Here is a 24,469-nt window from a genome sequence, read left to right on the forward strand (position 1 = left end):
TAATTCTGTTTATTGATTACAAAAGTAGCTGAATTGAATTATTGTGTGCATTGTCCATAAATTCCCAGGTTAGTTCTTATTTCCCTAATTATGAGGCTGTTAGAGCATTAAGATTGCAATACCCCTCATCTGACCGGCCCACTGCATTATCATACAGTTTATTCACTAGTATGCTTTTCTTTTATATTTTTTATTTAGTTATCATTTACTTGGATTCTAGTAAATTCTAAGTACTTTAGTACCTATCATTTTTTAGTTCACACAATTACGTACCATAGTCCAATCTTAAACGAAAAAACATTTTCACCCTTATATTTACCATCACCACCATACACATCAATTAACTTTTGTCTATGAATACATTAATTTGTCTTAATAAAAAAAATATCATTTAAAAAATATGTGTAATATGTGATAACAGATCATCATCAAGCAGCATTTCAAACAAATCTCCCCACTTGATTCCACTGGGAAGCAGGAACTCCATACCGCAGGGTAAATAGTTGGAGTAAAAGCGCAAACGATACGATGACACATCTTCGAATGGATTGAGGAGAACAAATGGCGAACTATAGTAGAAGCCACCATAACAGGATCCGAAGGATATCTCCTCTTTCAATTACCCTCTATATTTTCCTTCTCTTTGCTGTATCGATCTTCATTTTCAGTTTTTATAGTAGAGACATCTTAGAAGATGACCAGAAGCCTCCCTTTTTATTGGAGTCCGAGCAGGTCCTCTTTCTCATCTTTGGATTAATTGTGATTTTTTTTTGAAATCGGGTTTATTTCGCTTGCTTAATTTGTTAATAGCTTCGATTTGCGATTCTTATAAATGGCGCCGTTGTAAAATTAGTGAAAGAATGGATGTTGATTGTAGGATACTTGTTGCAATGGTGGTTTGAATTCTATGAATTTAAAGCTGATAGATCATAGATGAATCGCATATTGGGGCATTTTCCCAGTAAATAAGCAGTTTACCCCTTTGGGGATATATTTTAATGATAAGCTATTGACTACACTATGGCCTTCTTCTTGAAGTTTAATAATGGCCCATCATTGGGATTTTTCCTTAGGCCTTAACCTTTTTTTGGCTAAGGAATGGAGAGGGCTCATAATGTTACTCTTTTAATCCTTATAGCCCCCCATATATGATTAATTTTATTAATTAGTACTCCGTATAACTTTTTAATGGTAATGAGTTTAAAACCATTTCATCTCCTTGCAGAAGGAAGATGGACTTCTCTGGGAGGCTCCTTATAGCCATGGGCTACGCCAGTGTGTCAAGCCTACTTCTAGATATAAAGGTTTTCTTCTGTCATTTCACCTTGCAGTAGCAATTTTGACTGTTAGGCTTCTGAGTTTCACTGGATATTTATGGTGCATGGCCTTCAAATTTAATTTCATAGAGAGCATAAATTTTATTTGAATGCTGTTGATGGCCCCAAGATGCATTCTTCCATTTGCTACAAAATCTTTCCCTTAATTAGTCTTATATGATGTGCTTTTTTCAGCTGCACAAGGATGGGATCGCTACTTGACTGTTAAAAGTAATGGGGGTTTAAATCAGATGCGCACTGGTGTAAGTTACACCCATTTCATTCCTTTAGTTCAGGAGTCATGCTTGTACTACTTGACCTCATGATTACATGATGAATGGATTTACCTTCTTTATATACTAACCCAGTAATTTTAAGGAATGAGTTCTTGAAACTGGTCTCAATAACTTCATTTCTCTTACTTTCATTCATATTCTGCTTAATATTAAGTTTATAGAATGTGATTGGAAAAAGTTTGTTGCCAAAAAGTTAACTTTCAACAAGTTGTTGCTAACTTTAGCATGAAAACCAAATGTACAAAATGTGATCTGGAACTCTCCCATTCAGAGATATTGCCTGGCATTAGGGAAGATGCTTTACGAATATACATGTCATTTTATGGGTCAACTCTAGGATACCCTTGATAGATTCTATGGCAATGGTATTTAACTCCAGTGTGAATTCAATTATTATGTTGAATTTGCTTTGCAAGAAATATATGAAAATAAGCCTTGTCAATTGAATTTTTGGCTTAGAGTGGATTATGACCATTGGGGTGAATCAAAAGTTGGAATAACTACTTAGAGGATAGGGGTCCAGACTGAGTAGTCATAAAAACTAAAGCCAGGTATATGCACTAATTTCAGCATGTTAGGCAAAACTGCTTCTTTAAATTGGATTGGAGGATGTACCCTAATGTATTCACTTTCATAGCTTCTTGTGTTTCTTTACAAGGAGGAGAAATAGATGACGATGCTAACTTTTGAAGCAAATAATTTCAGATAATCTCCTAATGAATTGTGATTTGAAATTTTTAAAAATATATTAATAGGAATTATTTACTTTGTTTTGCTTATAGATAGCTGATATGGTTGCTGTGGCTCACATGATGAATGCTACTTTGGTGATTCCTCAGTTGGACAAGCGTTCGTTCTGGCAAGATTCAAGGTTATTGTGACTTTCCTAGTCTTGCTTTCTTCTTCTTTCTTTTGCACCCCAGTTCCTTCCGCTTCACACCCTCACCCCCTTTCAATCTCTACATACGGAGTACATTGCTACCTATATGTTTCTGTCTCTCTCTCTTTTTTTTTTTTTTTTTTTTTCCCTCTGAATAAGTCTGCAACAGATATTCCTACTGATTTCCTTTGCCCCAGAAATTTGTTTTTTTTTTTTTTAAAGACCTTTTGTATCACTTCTGTTCTAATAGGCTAAAATACAGTATTTTCTCAGATATATTTGATGAACACAATTTCATCCAAATGTTACAAGGAGATGTCAGGATTATTAGAGAGCTTCCACAAGAATTAGAATCTGTTCATCGAGCCAGGAAGCACTTCACATCCTGGTCTGGTATGGGCTATTATACTGAGATGAAGCAATTATGGAAGGAAAATCAGGCATGTTATTTGCTTCAGTTTTTTCATGACTCAGATATGTAAGAAATACAAAATGCAGAGACTGTTTGGTAATGAAATTATTGTGGTTTAGCCCAGGTTGCAGACTGTTATGTGTTGTCTTAAATAAAGCCATTTGAAATCCTTAAAAGCATTTGTAGACATTCACGAGGAAAGTTTGTGTTAGATAACTAATTTGTTAACTTGCTTTTAAAAACTGGTGTGAGACAAATGTCACAGAGCAAAAGAAATTTAGGCTTAATATTTCTAACCTCAGAAAATGTTGATGCTATCTATGACATGGCAGATGAACTTTTGAAGTCCAAAAATATATGTGAAATCAAATATATATATGTATGTACATGTATATATGTGCATGTGTACATATTTACCATAATTTGGTTTCAATATTTAACTTTGATATTGTTAAATCTTTTGTACAGGTCATTCATGTCGCTAAATCTGATTCTCGACTTGCAAACAATGATTTGCCTCTTGATATTCAGAGATTAAGATGTCGTGCTTTATATCATGCTCTTCGCTTCTCTCCTCCTATTGAGAGCCTTGGAAAGGTTAGAAAATTTTTTCAAGAAACCTGCCTAGTAATGATAAATTATTGTTTAGCTGGTCACTGTTACAACTACACCAATGATTGTAGAGTTTGATTTTCTTTCCAGAATCATGAAGCATTTCTGAATTCTTTATCTGGGCAGTGACACATTATTTTACATTAAATAAAATATGTACAGGGTGTGTAAAGGAAGCAACATAAATCAAAGTTTCTCTTTTGTCATTGCTCATTTTTCTCTTCTCATCAATAATTGAATAAGATTTCATAAAGATGTGATGAATGGGATCCTTCATAACATCTGAGTAGGTAAATTTTATGCTACAATATGTACATAAAAATGTAAAATTCATTTAGAAGGCATCCCACAGGGATTCCTTGTAAATTAGGCTCTGAGCATACATGATAGTGATACCACAGAAGCTTGTGGAGCGGCTGCGATTACGAGCGCCAAGATACATTGCACTTCATTTGCGGTATGAAAAAGACATGCTGGCTTTTACTGGCTGTACATATGGTCTTACTGATGAAGAAGCCGAGGAGCTTAAAGTGATGAGGTATTCTCTCCACCCCCCTCTCTCTCTCTTTCACACCCACGTGTCATACACACATGTCACCATATGTATTTTTCATTTATGTGACAATGCTGTGCAGTAGAAGCTTGCATCATGTGTCTGATTCTATTTTTTTTTTACCTTTATTCGTTAAATTTTGTAGGATGCTTTTATCTTTCTGGCTTTATTTTTCTTTAAAGCATTTTGAGTGAAACTTGCTCCATTTAATCATGTATGTGTATATTTTGGTTACTGGATCATGATAGCAGCTATCTCAAATTTAATTTAGTGACTTTGTCATGGTTCAGGTAGCAAATCTTTCTTTGTAATCCCTTTAATGGCAGATTCATTAATATCTGAGATGGAAGATTATACTTTGACCTATTCAATGACTTCATTAATCTTTACTTGAGGACTAGTTGTCCTGATAGCTTATTCTAAACTCAAAATGTTACTAGGGAGAATACAAATCATTGGAAGATCAAGAACATCAATTCCACTGAACAGAGAATTGGTGGTTTCTGTCCTCTTACGCCCAAGGAGGTTGGAATATTTCTTCAAGCTCTTGGTTATCCCAAGTCAACATTGATTTATATTGCTGCGGGAGAAATCTATGGTGGTAGCAGTCATCTTTTAGAGCTTACATCTCGCTTTCCAAATGTAGTTTCAACGGTAAATATTCTTTGTTTACATCCTCTAGTGACTGCAGTTCATAAGATTTCACTACTTTGCCATGTTATCTAATTGGCTGGCTAAAATTCCCATTAATGACAGGAAATGCTTGCAACCTCTGAAGAACTGAGCGAATTTGCCAAACATGCATCACAAAGTGCAGCACTTGACTATATTATTTCTGTTGAGAGTGATGTTTTCATTCCATCACATTCTGGTAATATGGCAAGAACAGTTGAGGGGCATCGTAGATTCTTAGGCCACCGGAAGACAATCACCCCTGACAGGTACTCGAAAATTTATTTCAAAATTTATTAGTTTATTATGTCTTTACTAGGGAAGTTATAAAATGCCGACTTAAAATCAGTCCTGACTTCTTTTGCTTTGCCCCTTCAATAAGAAAGTTGTTATATCAAATCCTTTAAATACACCTCTCATCCAAAGAGAAACCAAAACCTTATATATAAGTATTATTGGCATTAACTACTGCTCTGCAGGAAAGGCCTGGTTGAAATATTTGATCGGCTGGAAGCTGGAGAGCTTAAAGAAGGGCAATCATTATCGCATCTAGTGAACAAATTGCACAACAACAGGTGACGCGGTTATTTGTTTGCTTGTAGAACTATTTCTTAGAAAACACGACTTGAGATTTGGGTGTCAATTATACACATCTCAATTTGCAGGCAAGGCGCTCCTAGAGATAGAGAAGGCGCCCCTGAAGGAATCAAAGGGCGAGCACGGTTCAGGATGGAAGAACCTTTTTACCAAAATCCATACCCTGAATGTATATGTCGTCCAAAGAGAACTCCAAGATGAGGCATAGATTTCCAGCCTGCCAGTTTTCCTTCTTGTGAGTTGTTGAAATTATCTGAAGTAATTAATTTATTGTTACTGATGGACTTCTTTTTAGTGCCATCTTAATGTATTTTTCTGATTTTCTCAATTTCATAATGTTCTTCCCTCATGTAACATTAGTTTGATATGTCTTTTTTTTTTCTTTTTTTTTTTTTGAAAATATTTTNTTTATGGGTCAACTCTAGGATACCCTTGATAGATTCTATGGCAATGGTATTTAACTCCAGTGTGAATTCAATTATTATGTTGAATTTGCTTTGCAAGAAATATATGAAAATAAGCCTTGTCAATTGAATTTTTGGCTTAGAGTGGATTATGACCATTGGGGTGAATCAAAAGTTGGAATAACTACTTAGAGGATAGGGGTCCAGACTGAGTAGTCATAAAAACTAAAGCCAGGTATATGCACTAATTTCAGCATGTTAGGCAAAACTGCTTCTTTAAATTGGATTGGAGGATGTACCCTAATGTATTCACTTTCATAGCTTCTTGTGTTTCTTTACAAGGAGGAGAAATAGATGACGATGCTAACTTTTGAAGCAAATAATTTCAGATAATCTCCTAATGAATTGTGATTTGAAATTTTTAAAAATATATTAATAGGAATTATTTACTTTGTTTTGCTTATAGATAGCTGATATGGTTGCTGTGGCTCACATGATGAATGCTACTTTGGTGATTCCTCAGTTGGACAAGCGTTCGTTCTGGCAAGATTCAAGGTTATTGTGACTTTCCTAGTCTTGCTTTCTTCTTCTTTCTTTTGCACCCCAGTTCCTTCCGCTTCACACCCTCACCCCCTTTCAATCTCTACATACGGAGTACATTGCTACCTATATGTTTCTGTCTCTCTCTCTTTTTTTTTTTTTTTTTTTTTCCCTCTGAATAAGTCTGCAACAGATATTCCTACTGATTTCCTTTGCCCCAGAAATTTGTTTTTTTTTTTTTTAAAGACCTTTTGTATCACTTCTGTTCTAATAGGCTAAAATACAGTATTTTCTCAGATATATTTGATGAACACAATTTCATCCAAATGTTACAAGGAGATGTCAGGATTATTAGAGAGCTTCCACAAGAATTAGAATCTGTTCATCGAGCCAGGAAGCACTTCACATCCTGGTCTGGTATGGGCTATTATACTGAGATGAAGCAATTATGGAAGGAAAATCAGGCATGTTATTTGCTTCAGTTTTTTCATGACTCAGATATGTAAGAAATACAAAATGCAGAGACTGTTTGGTAATGAAATTATTGTGGTTTAGCCCAGGTTGCAGACTGTTATGTGTTGTCTTAAATAAAGCCATTTGAAATCCTTAAAAGCATTTGTAGACATTCACGAGGAAAGTTTGTGTTAGATAACTAATTTGTTAACTTGCTTTTAAAAACTGGTGTGAGACAAATGTCACAGAGCAAAAGAAATTTAGGCTTAATATTTCTAACCTCAGAAAATGTTGATGCTATCTATGACATGGCAGATGAACTTTTGAAGTCCAAAAATATATGTGAAATCAAATATATATATGTATGTACATGTATATATGTGCATGTGTACATATTTACCATAATTTGGTTTCAATATTTAACTTTGATATTGTTAAATCTTTTGTACAGGTCATTCATGTCGCTAAATCTGATTCTCGACTTGCAAACAATGATTTGCCTCTTGATATTCAGAGATTAAGATGTCGTGCTTTATATCATGCTCTTCGCTTCTCTCCTCCTATTGAGAGCCTTGGAAAGGTTAGAAAATTTTTTCAAGAAACCTGCCTAGTAATGATAAATTATTGTTTAGCTGGTCACTGTTACAACTACACCAATGATTGTAGAGTTTGATTTTCTTTCCAGAATCATGAAGCATTTCTGAATTCTTTATCTGGGCAGTGACACATTATTTTACATTAAATAAAATATGTACAGGGTGTGTAAAGGAAGCAACATAAATCAAAGTTTCTCTTTTGTCATTGCTCATTTTTCTCTTCTCATCAATAATTGAATAAGATTTCATAAAGATGTGATGAATGGGATCCTTCATAACATCTGAGTAGGTAAATTTTATGCTACAATATGTACATAAAAATGTAAAATTCATTTAGAAGGCATCCCACAGGGATTCCTTGTAAATTAGGCTCTGAGCATACATGATAGTGATACCACAGAAGCTTGTGGAGCGGCTGCGATTACGAGCGCCAAGATACATTGCACTTCATTTGCGGTATGAAAAAGACATGCTGGCTTTTACTGGCTGTACATATGGTCTTACTGATGAAGAAGCCGAGGAGCTTAAAGTGATGAGGTATTCTCTCCACCCCCCTCTCTCTCTCTTTCACACCCACGTGTCATACACACATGTCACCATATGTATTTTTCATTTATGTGACAATGCTGTGCAGTAGAAGCTTGCATCATGTGTCTGATTCTATTTTTTTTTTACCTTTATTCGTTAAATTTTGTAGGATGCTTTTATCTTTCTGGCTTTATTTTTCTTTAAAGCATTTTGAGTGAAACTTGCTCCATTTAATCATGTATGTGTATATTTTGGTTACTGGATCATGATAGCAGCTATCTCAAATTTAATTTAGTGACTTTGTCATGGTTCAGGTAGCAAATCTTTCTTTGTAATCCCTTTAATGGCAGATTCATTAATATCTGAGATGGAAGATTATACTTTGACCTATTCAATGACTTCATTAATCTTTACTTGAGGACTAGTTGTCCTGATAGCTTATTCTAAACTCAAAATGTTACTAGGGAGAATACAAATCATTGGAAGATCAAGAACATCAATTCCACTGAACAGAGAATTGGTGGTTTCTGTCCTCTTACGCCCAAGGAGGTTGGAATATTTCTTCAAGCTCTTGGTTATCCCAAGTCAACATTGATTTATATTGCTGCGGGAGAAATCTATGGTGGTAGCAGTCATCTTTTAGAGCTTACATCTCGCTTTCCAAATGTAGTTTCAACGGTAAATATTCTTTGTTTACATCCTCTAGTGACTGCAGTTCATAAGATTTCACTACTTTGCCATGTTATCTAATTGGCTGGCTAAAATTCCCATTAATGACAGGAAATGCTTGCAACCTCTGAAGAACTGAGCGAATTTGCCAAACATGCATCACAAAGTGCAGCACTTGACTATATTATTTCTGTTGAGAGTGATGTTTTCATTCCATCACATTCTGGTAATATGGCAAGAACAGTTGAGGGGCATCGTAGATTCTTAGGCCACCGGAAGACAATCACCCCTGACAGGTACTCGAAAATTTATTTCAAAATTTATTAGTTTATTATGTCTTTACTAGGGAAGTTATAAAATGCCGACTTAAAATCAGTCCTGACTTCTTTTGCTTTGCCCCTTCAATAAGAAAGTTGTTATATCAAATCCTTTAAATACACCTCTCATCCAAAGAGAAACCAAAACCTTATATATAAGTATTATTGGCATTAACTACTGCTCTGCAGGAAAGGCCTGGTTGAAATATTTGATCGGCTGGAAGCTGGAGAGCTTAAAGAAGGGCAATCATTATCGCATCTAGTGAACAAATTGCACAACAACAGGTGACGCGGTTATTTGTTTGCTTGTAGAACTATTTCTTAGAAAACACGACTTGAGATTTGGGTGTCAATTATACACATCTCAATTTGCAGGCAAGGCGCTCCTAGAGATAGAGAAGGCGCCCCTGAAGGAATCAAAGGGCGAGCACGGTTCAGGATGGAAGAACCTTTTTACCAAAATCCATACCCTGAATGTATATGTCGTCCAAAGAGAACTCCAAGATGAGGCATAGATTTCCAGCCTGCCAGTTTTCCTTCTTGTGAGTTGTTGAAATTATCTGAAGTAATTAATTTATTGTTACTGATGGACTTCTTTTTAGTGCCATCTTAATGTATTTTTCTGATTTTCTCAATTTCATAATGTTCTTCCCTCATGTAACATTAGTTTGATATGTCTTTTTTTTTTCTTTTTTTTTTTTTGAAAATATTTTATTTCTATAGTGCTAGTGAAAACAGTGGTGTGAATCTTGTAATCTGGGATATATTCTTTATAATGCACTTGTGAAGTTAAATCAGAGTCCCAAGTGCAATGAATTTTCTTCAAAAAATAATGTTCATTAATGTATTCATCAAGACTTTTGTAATTATTGTTGAGAATAAATATTGAACAACTTATATGTGAAAATGAATGGGATGAGTAAAAATGAAGTATATGTACATTCAAAGAAAAAAACATCAATTTAATTTTTGTAATTTACAAAAAGAGGTGAAATCCATGAGTATAACAATATATTTGGTTTATGAAATGACAATTTTATTTAATTGTTGCAAATTATTATATTTTGAATAATAATAAATATATTCATCAATTTTAAAATTCACGATTTAAAATTCTATCAATTTTATTCTCAAAAAAAAAATCTATTAATTTTAGTTTTTTTTTTTGAGTACTACTGACTCTGTTACAATGTAGTAGTATTTGTTCATAGCTACTTTCTCAGAAATAGGAAAAAGTCACATGGTGAATTTTTAAGGAAAATTTGGTCAACTAAATTATAATTGAGGAGCACAAGGTTCTGGGTTTTGGTTATGTACGGGAAATCCGATCAACAACATCACGCCTTGTAAAGAGAAATGTTTCTATCAGTACTTTTTTTGTCCCATCTTCACTCTTTCTTCTTCTTCTTCAGTTACGCCTCTACTCTCTCCTACATTTGCTTCTCCAACGGTTGATTCTGTTTTTTAGTAATCTGCGAACCCATTTTCTCCACATTCATTTCAGAGGCTAAATTCTGTCATAATCGATTCACTGATTGCTTTTCCCATTTGATTAAGACTAATCAGGTACCGCTTTATCCTTATCTGTCTTTTTCTTTATTCGTAAAGTAAACATATCTATCAATTCACAGTAAGTTCACATGCCATTGCCTTAAAGAACGGTTACTATCAAATTTCGATTTTGATTTTGTTTTCTTTTTTTGGGACGTTCTTTTTCTCAGGAGTATATGATGTTGATTTGGCTTTATACTTTTGTGATTTGTCTCTATCTATCCAATCAGTGTTGCACACCAACTGCATGCTTAATTGCGTACTGTTTGGTTTCTTCCTCAGGAGTTGCATTTAAGGAATTCTTCCCATTTTTTTGGGAGGGGTTTTACTGCTGCCGAATATGAGATAATTTTTTTGAAGATTAGTGTGTTGAATCCATAATTGATTCGTTTTCTGCAAAATGGTAGTTTCCATTTTCCTAGTTGAGATCAAATATTCAAATGTAGCTTCTCTGGGAACTTTCTTTGTTTTGGGTCTTCAAATTGTGAATTTGTTTCTAGAATCAAGAATTGTGCATGACTACTTGGTATGTTAAGCAAAATAGTTGTATTTATTTTGTTGTTCCTCTGAATTAGAGTATGAGGTTTTGGAGATCTGAGTAGTAGTAGATCCAAATTTGATCAGCACCATCTATCCCTTGTGTGGCAACTTGGGAGGGGAGATGGAGGTTGATTAACATCTAATAGCAAAATAGAGATGTATGCTGCTGTTTCAAACAAGATTATTATCATTTTTTTTTCTTTTAATTTAAGAAACAAGAAAAGGTGAGAGAAGCTATGATGATCTTAAATCTATTTAGCATTTGGATGGGATTTTTAGTACTTGTCTACACTAAGCATTTTGAGGGAGTTTGGAGTCTGACATGTTTACCTTACTGATCCAACACGCAGTTTCAGTTTGTTTGGCATCTCTCTTTTTATTCTAGGCACTCCATTTCAGTTGGTTTTTGAGAGACTGAGCATACTAGCTAGCTGATCCAATTTGAGTTAATATGCTGCTGTTTTTCCCTGTAGGTTTATGGTGGAGATCAACCTCTTCTTCCATTACTGTAGCAACTCATAACATGAAATCTAGCGCACATATGTCCAAAGCACAGAGGTCCAAATCTTTTCAGAGGGAAGGGCCAAACTGGGTCCTAATTGCTGGCAGTGCTTTAATAAGTACCTTATCAATTCGTTTGGGCTACAAGCTCAAGCAGGTGCTTGATGAGAAGGAACAGAACAGTGCCGATGATGCTTTAAAAGGTCTTGCGTACTTCTTGGATTATGGGCTGTCCAACTAAATTAGTCTTGCTCTTACTTTTGTAGTAGTTCAAATGCAGGAAATGAAAATCCTACCGAGCAAAAGAAGTCCAGGAATTGCCATTTGCAGTCAGGTTCAAATTGTTTAGTCCAAGATGATGAAAGCTGCTACAGCTGCCTTTCAGGTCTGGAAACCCTCAAGCCATCCGTTCAGAGCTTCAGTTCTGAGATTTAGTTTTCATTCCAACTGTCCCTAATTACTTGTGACTTTGGTGTTTACTGTTAGGGTATGAAATGCGATTAGTCTCTGAACAATTCCCTTCCCTAACTCCCAAACAAAGCCACAAAGGGGGATCCCTCCATCAATAACGACATCCAATTGCTCTGTGTGTGTGTGTGTGGTCATTCATATACTGTCCACATGATATTTTGTCATTGTAACTTCATTTCCAGCAAAGACAGATAATTGTCTAGAGAAGTTAACCCCATAAAGTTGTGAAATGCCTTGATATGGTTCCATTTACCGGTGTACATTGATTCTCTTAAACTTTAATGTGACAGGAACCAGACCCATGGTGAGACAACATGGCAATGACCCAGTGTTGAGAGATCCTGAAATGACACTTCCTCTTGCGATGGTTCCTGCTCCCGAGTTCAGTAAAGAGAATGGTGAGGCCTGGTTGTCCTCCACTGACCGTCTTGAGCTGCCACAAAAGCCATTGCACAACTCAAATAGTTGTGAATCACTCTGTGTCTCCGAAGCAGGTTCTGATATTTTCCTCAAGCGAGAAGTGATACAAAAGTTGAGACAACAGCTGAAGAGACGGGATGAAACAATACTAGAGATGCAGGAACAGATTGTCGAGTTGCAGAGTTCTCTGAATGCTCAGCTTTGCCATTCTACCCATCTTCAGTCTTTACTGGACGTTGCGAATAGGGAGCTTTTTGAGTCGGAGAGAGAAACACAGAGGCTGAGGAAGGCAATTACAGATCATTGTGTTGGACAAGTTGATTCTTCTGGCAATCCCATATGGCCAGTAAGCGGAAGAAATGGTTTTGCAAATGGCCATCATGAAGCTGAGAAACATTTGGGATCTTCAGAAAAGGAGAGAGCAGATAGGAAACAGATAGAAATGCTGAAACATGAAGTGGATGGATTGAAGGAAGTGATTGAAGGGAAGGAATACCTGATCCGGAATTTCAGAGACCAAAAGTCTGAGCTCTCTATGAAGATCAAGGAGTTGCAGGAGAGGTTGGATTCTCAACTCCCAAATATTTTGTAGGCAGAGCCATAGCTTGTGTATTCTTGTTTGGCTTCCATCCCACTTCTTCTATTCCCTCAACTTATTTCAGTTCCCACATAATCCCTTCGTTTTCTTTGATTTTAATTTTATTTAGCCTTCCATCCATATTTTTACCCCTTCCGTTTGGTGTGCATATGTTGAAGGGAAATTTGAGTCCATTTCATAGAACAATAGCAAGTTCATCATCTGGTTTGATGGATCTTTTAGTGTTTCTTCTTAACATTCAATTTGTTTTGAATATGATTTCCCATCTCCATTTCTGGCAATTGTTATGCATATTTCTTCTTAAAGTTCACCATCAATTTTTTTTTTCATTGGTCCTATTAATTTCCTATTAGTAATATTTCCAACTTTTCACTATCATTTCCTCCAAAATGTCTTCATTTATTACTGTAGATACATTAATAATAGTTATGTATATTTGTTAGTTCAAGTACATAACTTATAAACAATGCTTATTAGGTGGGCCATGATCTACCGTGGACCATGGTCTACACAACTGTGTGTACCATGCATGAGGTACATTATTTTTATATATATAATATATTATTTTTATACGTAATATTCATTATTTGAATATGTAGAAAATAATGTGAAGACGGTTTGAGAGTTTATTATTTATAAGCATAATCTATTCGGATATTAGTTCCGTGTGTTAACCAAACCATTTGATAATAATTATATTTGGTTCATGAAATGCCAATTCTATTTAGTTATAAAAATATTATATGGACTAATAAGCATATTCATCAATAGATTAATTCAATTGTATTAAGGTGATTTAACAAATGGGTAATATTAGCTATTTGTAAAAATATGTTTGGTAAATTAGTAATGTAAAATAACTTTAATGATATAAGTATATTTTATTATTTATTTAACTAATTGTAAAGTATGTTGAGCAATTTGATATTGAAAGATGAGCAATAATGGCATTTCCTTTTCATCATGAATACAAGTTGTTGAAGAACAAAAATCACTTTCTCTGTGAACTATACATTTCCCTGTAAAATTGCTGCTATCTTGCAATTGTAGTATTACTTTGCATCCTGCACAGAAAAAACATCAACAATACTTAAATCCTGGATTCAATGCCAAATCGAGAATACACACACACACACAGATCAGGTTATTTCTTGAATTCATCCTCAACCCAATATGCGTTTTTTATTGACAAATGAGATTAAAAGTGCAAAAAAAAAAAATAATAAAAAAAATTCAGGAACTGATAAATACTCGGCTAAAACATGTATTATTAGCAGGCAACAACACCAGTTTTCATCTTTCTTGTTATCTGCAGCACACTAGCACTGATATAAAGGCATACCACCAAAATCAGTTTTTTCATGCCCTATTTAATGATCCTGGGTTTCAGAAGTAATGCAGGTTGTCATCATCTCGTTCTAATAGTTATATGTAGATGGTTCAGTTAAATGAAGAATTCAATTACAGATAGATAAATCAAGAATCTCAAATTAGAACTAAGTGGTAGTGGGTGATATTGCCATTGTTGTTTATCCATCAGAAAAGTATTCATGTATTTGGTCTTTACCCATCAGAAAAGTACCATAATTTGAAAATCATATAATGTTTAATAAATACATATCAAAGAAATAATATATCAGAACTCTCTTGTATATAGAGGAAATGCAGAAGAAGTGAAGAACTCATGGTGAACGAGATTTTAATTGCAAGTAGGCCAAGAAACTCACCTTTCCCGGAGAGTAGACCTGTATGTTGCATGCAGATACGAGAGGACTATTTCATTCCACACATCAGGTACTCCGGGTAGACACCAGTGGCTACAGTCAGATAGTGAAGGATTGTCACTCCACGTACCGACATGGGCATCGCTCCTGAATGCAGCCATGGGAGTTATATGCAAAACAGTAACAGGAACAATCATACTTTTAACAACATTTAATATGGCGTCCGAGAATGAACTATTTTCCTGCCCTCCAGTCTCCGAAAGAGGTTGGTTTGGCACATAGCATTGCCGCAGAGTTAGGTTCCTGATGCAAAGTTCATTACGCAATTATTCGTTAAGCCAATAAAGGTAATATGCGAATGGCAAAAAGTAGCAAATAGAAGTGGAACTAAAACAAACACTATTACTACTAGAATGCGTGAAAATAATTGTTAAAACTGATTGGTGAAGTGACAGATCCATTACAAAAGGGTCCATTTTAGCATTCTTTGAGGAGGCAAATGGCATGAATTGCTCAATCAGGGGGGCAAAGAAAGGAATAGAAATTAAAGGCATCATGAGATCAATCCAAATTAGATAGGATTAAAGGTTTAGCAGAGTTGAGGCCAATACGACTGTTGGCTTGGTAACCACAAGGTTCCAAATTCGACTCCCAGTGGGAGTGCCTATTGACCTTCTTGGTTTGAGCCAGTCAACTATGGACAACCTAGGCTAGTTTACCTTCTTGTGATCCTTTGCCGACTAGGGTCACAAAGTGGGGTTTACCCAATGCACGCCCTCGGATAGTGACTACGGGTTTCCCTCGTCACCCAAAAAAAAGAAAGTATGCATCATTCTTGTAAAAACATGGTTGGATACTATCTTGAAAGGTACATATGGAGTTTGTATAATTATTAAACGGTTAAGTGCTAATCTAGAAAGGCAAATACCATCTTCCTTTATAGATAAGAAAAATAATTATCTGCGGTTACCTCCAGTGAGATGGTTCATATGTTCTGAAAAAGACACGCGTTCTATTAGGGTTAATGTTGGTATCGACCCAAGATGCCCAAGTTTGTAGAGCTGTTCTGAAAGCCATGGGTATTGACATTCCAAGTCTGAGTGTATTACCAACTTGAAAATAGCATCCTCTGTTAAGAAAAGGGCAAACGAGAGCAAAATCAGCCTCCTGTGGATGAAGTAACTAAAAATTCAGAATATCCAGCTCATCACTGTTTTGTTCTTCTTATCAGTTCTTCTGCATACATCATGAAGTTTAATTTTTAATACATATATGTTGGAATGTACTTAAATAAAAAGAAAACGTGGATGCAAGATAGAAGTGAAGGAAAGAGAATTCTTATCCAAGCTAATATCTAATAGAGAACTAGGATTCAGTTGGAGAAATTTTCAGCTTGAACATGAACTCCATTTTTCCAATTTTGTTTTCTATATCTCAGGAAAAAATTTTCCATTTGCTAAATGGCTTAAGCTAGAAATCTATGAGAAAAGAAAAGAGAATACTTACGTTCCAAAAAGCTTTCCTGGCACCCACCACTGTCCAGAATTGAATATGAGTATATCTGCATTAGTCCACTCGTCACTGATGGCATCCATCTTGTCCAGTTTAAGCGTTGATCTAACTCTTCTCGGTGCATATTTAGCTGACCAATTGTGTTGGACAAGATAAACCGATCTGTAAAACTCGATGCTGAAATTAAAGGAACTGAACCTCACCCCTAAAAACCGAATCTGCTTTGTAATTTTATTCCCATTGACTTCAAAAACACTACTCTTATCCTGCACGCCTGTCATCAACAAACATATCAAAGATTCCCACTGTGTTCTACTCATCGAATCACCAACGAAAACAACTCTTTTGTTGCGGAGCATTTCTAAAGTACTATGCACATGATATCTCGGAATACCACATGACCTAGGCCTCCATTTCCACGTGATATAATCCCCATCTGTTCGACCATTTGCCAAACAGTTAAACCCTTGCTCTACAAAGGGGCATTCCGAAGCATTGTACAATGGATAACTGTTATCTACAACCCAATTACCATCATATACATCACACTCACTATCGGAGCCATTAAAGGCGGTCTCCGTATCACTAAACTCATGAAACGCCTGCGTAAAACTTGGCAGCACATACAAATAGCCACCACTAATCGCCAAGAGAAATGTAACCACAGACCCAATCACAATGAGCACCCGGAACAACTTCGAAACCCAGTTCTTCCTACTAAACCTAGGGCTCCCAAGACTTGATCCCCTCTGCTTAAATGAAACACATCTATTGACACTACTCATCCTCTCTACAGTTCGCGTCATCAGTCATCAAATTTGAATGGATGTTAGTAAGTTGCATCTGATTTTAACTGCTCACCAGATGCCCAAAAATATTCACAATCACAAGATCTCAAACCCACACAACAAGCAAAACCAAGAAAACACCAACTCAACTACCATCTCACCAACCAACACACAAAACAATCATTCCATCCTCCCAGTAATCCCAAAACTTGGCCTAAAATTTCCCAAAACTCATATACCCATTGTAAAGATTCAAACTTTTACACCATAACCTAAGAGGGAAGAGCTGAGCATCCAAACCCAGAGCCCAGATTATGTGCCCTTTTGAAATCTTGCGGCAGCGCCAAGTACCCTTTTGTAAATCTTGCGGCAATGCGAGGTACCCTTTTTCAAATCTTGAATGTATAGTAAAAATATAAAAAAAATAATAATAATAATAAACAAAAAACAACGTAATGGTGAAATCAAAAGCTTAATGAATGATCGCAGTGCATGAAAAAAGGGAGAGGATGAGGAACGCTTACCGCAGGGGGCAGTGAGGGAGCTGAAGATTTTGAGATAATGAGACTCCAAATCTTGAAATGAAAGAGATGGAAGGAAGGTGCTGGTGGTGGTGGTTGGTCATGGGAACCGATTTCTTGAATAATATAATTGCAGGGTTCTACGTGGAATTGAGAGCAGTATGGTCTCAGCCTTTCTTTAATCTAAACTTTCTTAATCAGAATCAAATATGGTACATGAATAATGGCTAGGTTGTACATTGTCTGTTATGAATTTTAGATTTTGTTTATCCAATAAATTTGGGTGACTAGAAAAATCCGTTGTTTTCACTTTTAAGTATGTACTTGTAAATTCGTATTTTGACCTGATCGATAAATTAGTTTAAATTGTACTGATTGATTTAAACGAAGAAGATTCATGTGTAGTGTAATGATACATTTGTTATCATTTTCAAATGGATGGTCAAGAATCAAACTTGGGTAAAAGGAGACAATTGAGAAACAAGGTTTACAGGATATTTCAGCTGGAATTGAATTTGTAATATTGTTAATTCAATGAGTTTGATCGATTCTAGCCTATATAAGAATGTTCATAGGTGTCAACTACGGAGTACTATGTAGTGTGATGACACATCTGTTACTATTTTAAATAAATGGTCAAGAATCAAACCCAGTAATGGAGACAATTGAGAAATAAGATTTAAAATGCCTTTGTTTAGATTTCAACTTGTAATATTATTTATTCAATTGTTCAATGAATTTGAACTATAATGGAAATTCAACTTTCATTCATTGTGATGTAAAAATAATTGTTTTATATATAATACTGATCAAATCATTTTTAATTTATATATTATTTAATAGTTATAGATCTAATCTATTTCTCCATAACATATTATATTTTAATAATTTATTTACCAAACTCAAAGTATATGTATAGCCGTATAGGGACAAAGGAAGCGGAGCATCTTGAAGCAAAAACAATGGTGGACTGTAAGAGAAGATGGAGTGAAAAGATACAGTCTAGGGCTAAACCAAAAATTAAAGGCTAAGCTGGATGACACAAACAAAAGTTCAAAACCTGAAAGATTAAGTGATGCATTGATCAAGAATCAGAAATGGAGGATGATGGCGGCGGCGGCGGCAGTTTGTTTTGGGAAGAGAGTTTCAGGAGCGGCGGAGAAGGGTGGAAGAAGGGATCATCGGTCCAGTTTTTCTCCCCCCAGTGTCTAAGCATGCTCTTCCAATTACACAGCCGATCCGTACACCTCTTCATCCGGCTATCAGTGATTTTGATTTTCCAGTGGCCGTCGGGGAAATTGGCGGCCTCCGCCTGCCGGCGATCCCACTCCAGCTGCGCCTTCTGCTTCGATCGCAGCAGGCAAAAGTCGCGGAGCTCCGGCGGCATGCTATCGTGCACTCTCCACCACTTATCGTGCGCCGCGTCGGTTGCGAACTCCTGCAGAATGTCCACGTTCCAGTTGCAGTCGTAATCGCGGTAGCACAGCCACGGCTTGTAACCTAAGTAGTGTACGGCGTAGAGCACCGGCGGATCCGCCGCGAAGAGCTCGGTTTTCCTCTGCTTCACCGCCGCCTCGTCGCCCGTCCAGAAATGCTTCAGGAAATTCATGTGCTTAGGGATCCGATGCCACCACGTGAAGATCTCGTTCAGGTAGCCTTGATCCCCGCCGTTGTAGGACTCGATCTCGTCTATGTGATCCATGAGGAGGCGGAACGTGCAATTGGACGGCTCGATCACCATCACGCCGGAATTGAACAGAGTGCCGTTATTCCCGGTCGCCGAAATTTCCGGCATTCCGAACAGAAAATCTATGTTTCTGAGGATGAGCAAATCCGCATCGATGAAGATGATCTTATCGTAGTCAGTTAGTTGCCATAACCTGAACTTGCTGTAATTCCATTCATTGTAAGCGTCTTTCTCGGCCTTAGGGTTCCTTATTCTCTGTATCGTCCGAATCTTCCAGCCGGCGGCTTCCAGTCCACTCCGGTGGTACTCGCCGATCGTATCATCAACGAGAATCACCAGGTCCCTGGTTGATCCCGCCATTCTTATGCTCTGCGCTGCAGCTATGGCTCCACACACGTATACATGAGCTGTTGAATGCAGGACCGTCGCATAAGCTTCCCGCTTTGGCTCCCCTGGACGCCCTGCATTCAAAGTTTTAAGTTGAAAACATTTTTAATCGTTCATTTTAGCTACTACGACAAAGAAAATGACGATTTTTAGTACATATTATGTAATTAATATGCTCAGATTCTAGTAAGAAATTTTTTTTGCCAAGGACCTTGTAGTCCAGTGGCGTCAAACCCTTCCCTTTATATAGGAGGTGGTGAGTTTGAGCCTCAGTGGAGGCGATACTGACTCTTGTGCTTCAATAGATTGAGAAAGTAGTTATGGGTTAGTAGTGGGTTTGAGCCTCAGTGGAGGCGATACTGACTCTTGTGCTTCGTAGTTATGGGTTAGTAGTGGGTTTGAGCCTTGAGAAAGTAGTTATGAACCGATACTGCATTGTAATAGAGTTAGTAGTTTCAAAAAAAAAAAGTAAGAAATTTTTTTAAAATACTCCAATTACACATATTTTATCTGTTTAATAGTTTTTTTTTTTTTGAGTACTACTGAATCTGTTACAATGTAGTATACTCGAACCCACTCCCATCAACCATGTGGGAGTATAAACGGAACACCGGATGCCACTAGACCACAATGTCTTTGGCTTTGTTTAATAATTTAATTGTACTTTAAAAAAAGTTTGGTGACTTAATTGTAAAAAATAATAAGTTTAATAACATATTTGACACTTTTTCCTAAAATATATTATACCTGAAAAATCTAAGCTCACAAAACACGAAATCCCTAGCCTGCGGAGTTCGACAAATTATTGCGTGGACCATGAATATAAAATACATTTTTAATATACTAAAAGTACATTGTTTTTGTATGGAAGGTATATTATTTGATAGTATATATAAAATAATGTACTTTCAATACTTATACTTTACGTATAAAAATAATATACTTTTAGCATATTAAGAATGTACGTTCTCTCACGGTCAACAGAGTTGTGCGGACCATGATTCATGTAATAATGATTGGCGAAGCTCCCATGGTCTCACACCTTGACTTGACTCGACAAAATCTATGGAGGTGTTAAATCACGATAACTTAGCGGTCCATTATGTAGGAAGACCGATGTCATATACTAATAAGGAGCCTACCCCATTGAGTGTAACTCTTCAATTGTAGGTACTTTGGTATAACTGAGCTACTATTGCAGACACGAACAAATCATACGAGTGAGACTGCACGTTTATATTCAAAATAATGTACCGAGGAAACTAACGAAAACTTGACAGATTTTGACAGACCTTTGGCACCAAATGGGAGGGCAAGTTCACATGATCCAACCGGGAGATTCAGCTTGTCTCTCAGGACATTCAAGTCAGGTTTGTACAGCCACGAGTCGCCATTGCGGACCACGAGGTCCCGGCAGGGGAAAAGATTCGGGATCGGGAAGCATCTGGTGACGAAAAGCATGTGCACTAAGCGGTTGCCTTTAGCAGAAGTGGCCAAACCAGCAGCCGAGATCTGCAGGTGCAGCCTGCCTATGTCTCTTGACCAATTCCCTTCATTTCTGCAGGGAAGCTTCACTGCAATGAGGTCAATTCTCTGCCTCGGCACATCGATCCTCGGAAGAGAAGGGCAGCTGGGAACCTCGTCCAGCTGTTCCTCGTCGATCCATTCCGGATATAAGGCTTCCCAGCTCACATTCTGGGCTGCATGTTCGAGCTGCAAAACTGTCAGGTTTGCACTGGGAGGAATGACCTGTTTCCATTGCCTGATCTCCTGTTTGTCGAAATTGAGCACACCAATTCCTAGGATTTTCTCGTTTTCTGCTAAATTCTTGACAACCTCGGACACTTCACCCCAGTTAACATGAAAGTCTGATGCATACCTGGGATCTGAACCACCCCAAATCCACATCCTGTTCACCAAACTGATGATCAGCTCTGCATTATAATAAGCGTGAAATTGTTCGAAAACGAAACGAGATATATATATATATATAGGGGCAAAAACTTGTGTGAGACCATCTAACGGACCTTTATCCGTTAGGCTGGTCCGGTCAAGATGAGATGTAATACTTATACTAGCAAATACAATATTAAATCATGAATAAAATATTAATTTCATATTGGCCCGACTCGTCTCACAAATAAAGATCCCTAAGATAGTTTTCAAGAATAAACATTCCTGAGACAATCTCACACGAGTGTGCAGCTTACCGGGAAACTGAGCGGGACGAATTGTTGCGACGACAGCCATTTGGGGTGGAGAGGAGGATTATGAAAGTGGCGGTTACCAACAAGACAAGCACACATTTCAGTGGTTGCAGTTTCAACCTCGTACCCTTTTCTTGAAAGGGCTGTTGGAAAGGCTTCACAGCATCTTCAACTTTTATCTTCTGAAGCCTTCTTTTGTGCACATCTTCTCTGTTTTGAGCACATATAATATATAATATATAAACATAAGCATGCAATCCAACTATCAACTTAGATTTTTAATTGAAATGAAGCATATACTTCAATTTCGTATCAAAACCAACCAATGTCAGGCTAACCACAACCAAGATGGCAAGAGATCCATGTAATCACAAGGTCACCAGTTCAAATTCTTGTAGCCCTTTGCCAGATAGGGTCACAAAACAGGGTTTATATACTCAATACAGTTGTGGGCATGTTGAACATATAATATATAAATATAAATGTGTAATCCAACTATCTTACATTAACGCAAAGGATTCACATTCACTGCAAACATCAAGAATAACAAAACATAGAACTAACTCACATGGATCTCTGTCTGGGCTCCATCAAATTATGAGTTTCTGGGCAAGATTCCTTGAAGATCAGGCTGCAATGGAGGAAAGAAACATGGGATCTTCACAACATAGAACTAACTACTCAAGCATCATATCCCTGGAATCATCCAAATAATCAAGAATTTAATGAATAAAATATTCATAGCAATTAATCATGCATTATATTCATGAACATACACTCATCAAGGAAGAGTTTCCATATTTGCACAAGATATTTTGATGATATCCAATCTGGAGATGAGTATATATACACATATACATTTAAAGGAAATGGTTGCAAAGAAAAGAAAATTACCTAGGAAGGGGAGGGAGAGAATCCTTTTATGTTTGAAGAAACAGCAAAGGATTAATATAGTCATGCAAGGCTTCAGTTTCAATCCTTCTATTGTAAATTAAAATTAAATACTTTATAATAGGAAATAATATATACAACTATATATGTGTATGTATAGATACTATATATTTGCTTGAGGTGTACAGAATGTATTTTTCTGGTGGAGCACTGCACCAGAAACCAGAAGTCTTTTTCAAGGGAAAACTATTTGTTTACTGTCACCGAATTCTTTGCTTCAAAATTTCCAATCCAAATATATACAAAAATGTGTGAAAAAGATGTAAAATATTCCTTTCATTTTCCACCCTCCCAATTCCCATTAAGTAAGACCTAACATCAATTTAGTCCATTAAGNAATTTAGTCCATTAAGTAAAAAAAAAAAAAAAAAAAGGGGGCACGGTCCATCCATTTGGATAGACGAACGGCTAAGATTGCTGAAATAAGAAAAAAATGATCATGTCAATTTTTTATGGAGTTCAAGATATAGCTAGTCGATGAAATAAAAAAATTTAGGTTATAAATATAAATCTAATCTTGTATAATGTATTTTTGACGATTTAATAATGTCAAAATGGGAATTAATTGTACGTCTCCATTACGACAGGGGTTGGTAGCAGGATTAGGTCCATGAAAAGCATATGATTACCAATTTACCATTATATGATGTGAAAATGGTGATTAATAGGTCACATCTCACTTATTCCAAAATGAGAAATTCATGTAATCATTCCACGAACATGTTACATTACTCTTAATTGCAATGAAAAAGTATCAAGTATTTTAAGAATATTTTTTTATTTCTTGACATGCATGCCATAACGCTTTATTTTTATAAGGTATTCATGAACTGTTTCGTTTCTTTGTAAATTGAAAAGAGTGCAAGTAACAATCAAATATAAACAAGATTTCGATACACATCAAGGACCGAATATTAGGGAATTGTTTATCTTTGAGTAAGAGTTAAACTCTATGAACTCTACTAAGACTGAACCTGAATTTGTCTCAAAGTGTCAGGAATATTGAATGCGGTACAAAATAAATAAATAAATATAAAATTAGCTTAGTTACAAGTTAATTATTACATAGGGAGTTGGTAATTAATTTGCACTTTATGGGTGTAGTTAAGTGGTCCATAGCATCATTAGCTGCAGTAATGCCTACTCAATTTCAACTCTAAAGTTATCACTTAGATAAGACCAGTTCGGATACACTTTCACGCTATATTTTATTTTATTTTTTAAAATTTATTTTATGTATTTCTATGTATTATAAGCGTAGCTTGCAAGATGTGTAAGACAATATGGTTTTTTTTTTTTTTTTTTTGAACGCAAGACAATATGGTTTAATTTTGGCATCTTTTGACATAGGGTTTTTGTTTTGTTTTTTTTTTCTTTTATAATAATTTTAAATGTTGTTGTTAATTATTATATCCGAGGTGAGTTAAAACTTAAGGGAGTTATTTAAAGAAAATAGTGTTGAATTGTAAATGCGATGGTTTGATAATATGGTTCACTTTTAAAAGTGAGAGGAAATTAAAAATTTGCAAGAATTAAAGATGCAATTTCAATCCGTTCCGAGAATATCCATTTAAATCCACACTAGGCCATGTGGATTGAATTTGTAGTTCCTCCATAGGAATATATAACCATTGTTGGCTTTGATATCTCCTCATCTAAATCTAAATGAGATATAGGAATGAGTCAATCAAATATCCATCCAATAAGTTCTTGGCATCAACAATTTTCTTCCAATTCAAAAAAAAAAAAAAAAAAAAAAAAAAAAA

The 24,469-nt window shown here is 36.1% G+C and overlaps 5 protein-coding genes across 9 annotated transcripts; 3 read left to right on the top strand and 2 right to left on the bottom strand.

The window, feature by feature from the left end:
• Positions 1-440: 440 nt before the first annotated feature.
• On the top strand, positions 441-5,587 carry LOC116018988 (O-fucosyltransferase 38-like). Its single transcript, XM_031259043.1, has 11 exons — positions 441-732; positions 1,226-1,304; positions 1,512-1,579; positions 2,395-2,483; positions 2,755-2,932; positions 3,373-3,501; positions 3,918-4,054; positions 4,510-4,723; positions 4,826-5,010; positions 5,221-5,316; positions 5,407-5,587. The coding sequence occupies exons 1-11, from the start codon at positions 562-564 to the stop codon at positions 5,537-5,539; spliced, it is 1,479 nt and encodes a 492-aa protein (XP_031114903.1). The 5' UTR covers positions 441-561; the 3' UTR covers positions 5,540-5,587.
• A 622-nt stretch (positions 5,588-6,209) lies between these two features.
• On the top strand, positions 6,210-9,711 carry LOC116020974 (O-fucosyltransferase 38-like). Its single transcript, XM_031261557.1, has 9 exons — positions 6,210-6,297; positions 6,569-6,746; positions 7,187-7,315; positions 7,732-7,868; positions 8,324-8,537; positions 8,640-8,824; positions 9,035-9,130; positions 9,221-9,387; positions 9,569-9,711. Exons 1-8 carry the CDS (start codon positions 6,218-6,220, stop codon positions 9,351-9,353), a joined length of 1,152 nt encoding a protein of 383 aa, XP_031117417.1. The 5' UTR covers positions 6,210-6,217; the 3' UTR covers positions 9,354-9,387; positions 9,569-9,711.
• A 497-nt stretch (positions 9,712-10,208) lies between these two features.
• Positions 10,209-13,207, top strand: LOC116020975. Of its 3 annotated transcripts, none has more exons than XM_031261558.1 (4): positions 10,209-10,411; positions 11,410-11,640; positions 11,718-11,822; positions 12,199-13,207. In XM_031261558.1, the coding sequence occupies exons 2-4, from the start codon at positions 11,460-11,462 to the stop codon at positions 12,918-12,920; spliced, it is 1,008 nt and encodes a 335-aa protein (XP_031117418.1). In that variant the 5' UTR covers positions 10,209-10,411; positions 11,410-11,459; the 3' UTR covers positions 12,921-13,207. The 3 variants fall into 3 exon arrangements, with proteins under 3 accessions (XP_031117418.1, XP_031117419.1, XP_031117420.1); XM_031261559.1 differs by lacking the exon at positions 10,209-10,411 and adding an exon at positions 10,594-10,799; XM_031261560.1 differs by lacking the exon at positions 10,209-10,411 and adding an exon at positions 10,827-10,922.
• Positions 13,208-13,838: 631 nt separating this feature from the next.
• On the bottom strand, positions 13,839-17,920 carry LOC116019361 (protein trichome berefringence-like 7). Of its 2 annotated transcripts, XM_031259538.1 has the most exons (5): positions 17,475-17,920; positions 16,157-17,345; positions 15,621-15,779; positions 14,654-14,953; positions 13,839-13,990 (listed from the first exon to the last, which is right to left on the bottom strand). In XM_031259538.1, the coding sequence occupies exons 2-5, from the start codon at positions 16,966-16,968 to the stop codon at positions 13,960-13,962; spliced, it is 1,302 nt and encodes a 433-aa protein (XP_031115398.1). In that variant the 5' UTR covers positions 16,969-17,345; positions 17,475-17,920; the 3' UTR covers positions 13,839-13,959. The 2 variants fall into 2 exon arrangements, with proteins under 2 accessions (XP_031115398.1, XP_031115399.1); XM_031259539.1 differs by lacking the exon at positions 17,475-17,920 and having other exon boundaries at positions 16,157-17,460.
• A 475-nt stretch (positions 17,921-18,395) lies between these two features.
• Positions 18,396-22,662, bottom strand: LOC116018935 (UDP-glucuronate:xylan alpha-glucuronosyltransferase 1). Of its 2 annotated transcripts, none has more exons than XM_031258985.1 (5): positions 22,647-22,662; positions 22,321-22,448; positions 21,756-21,962; positions 20,838-21,454; positions 18,396-19,619 (listed from the first exon to the last, which is right to left on the bottom strand). In XM_031258985.1, the coding sequence occupies exons 2-5, from the start codon at positions 22,341-22,343 to the stop codon at positions 18,556-18,558; spliced, it is 1,911 nt and encodes a 636-aa protein (XP_031114845.1). In that variant the 5' UTR covers positions 22,344-22,448; positions 22,647-22,662; the 3' UTR covers positions 18,396-18,555. The 2 variants fall into 2 exon arrangements, with proteins under 2 accessions (XP_031114845.1, XP_031114846.1); XM_031258986.1 differs by lacking the exon at positions 22,647-22,662 and adding an exon at positions 22,529-22,617.
• Between the last annotated feature and the right edge of the window lie 1,807 nt (positions 22,663-24,469).

This window comes from Ipomoea triloba, chromosome 5, assembly GCF_003576645.1.
Source record: "Ipomoea triloba cultivar NCNSP0323 chromosome 5, ASM357664v1".
In the NCBI taxonomy this organism is placed as follows: Eukaryota; Viridiplantae; Streptophyta; class Magnoliopsida; order Solanales; family Convolvulaceae; genus Ipomoea; species Ipomoea triloba.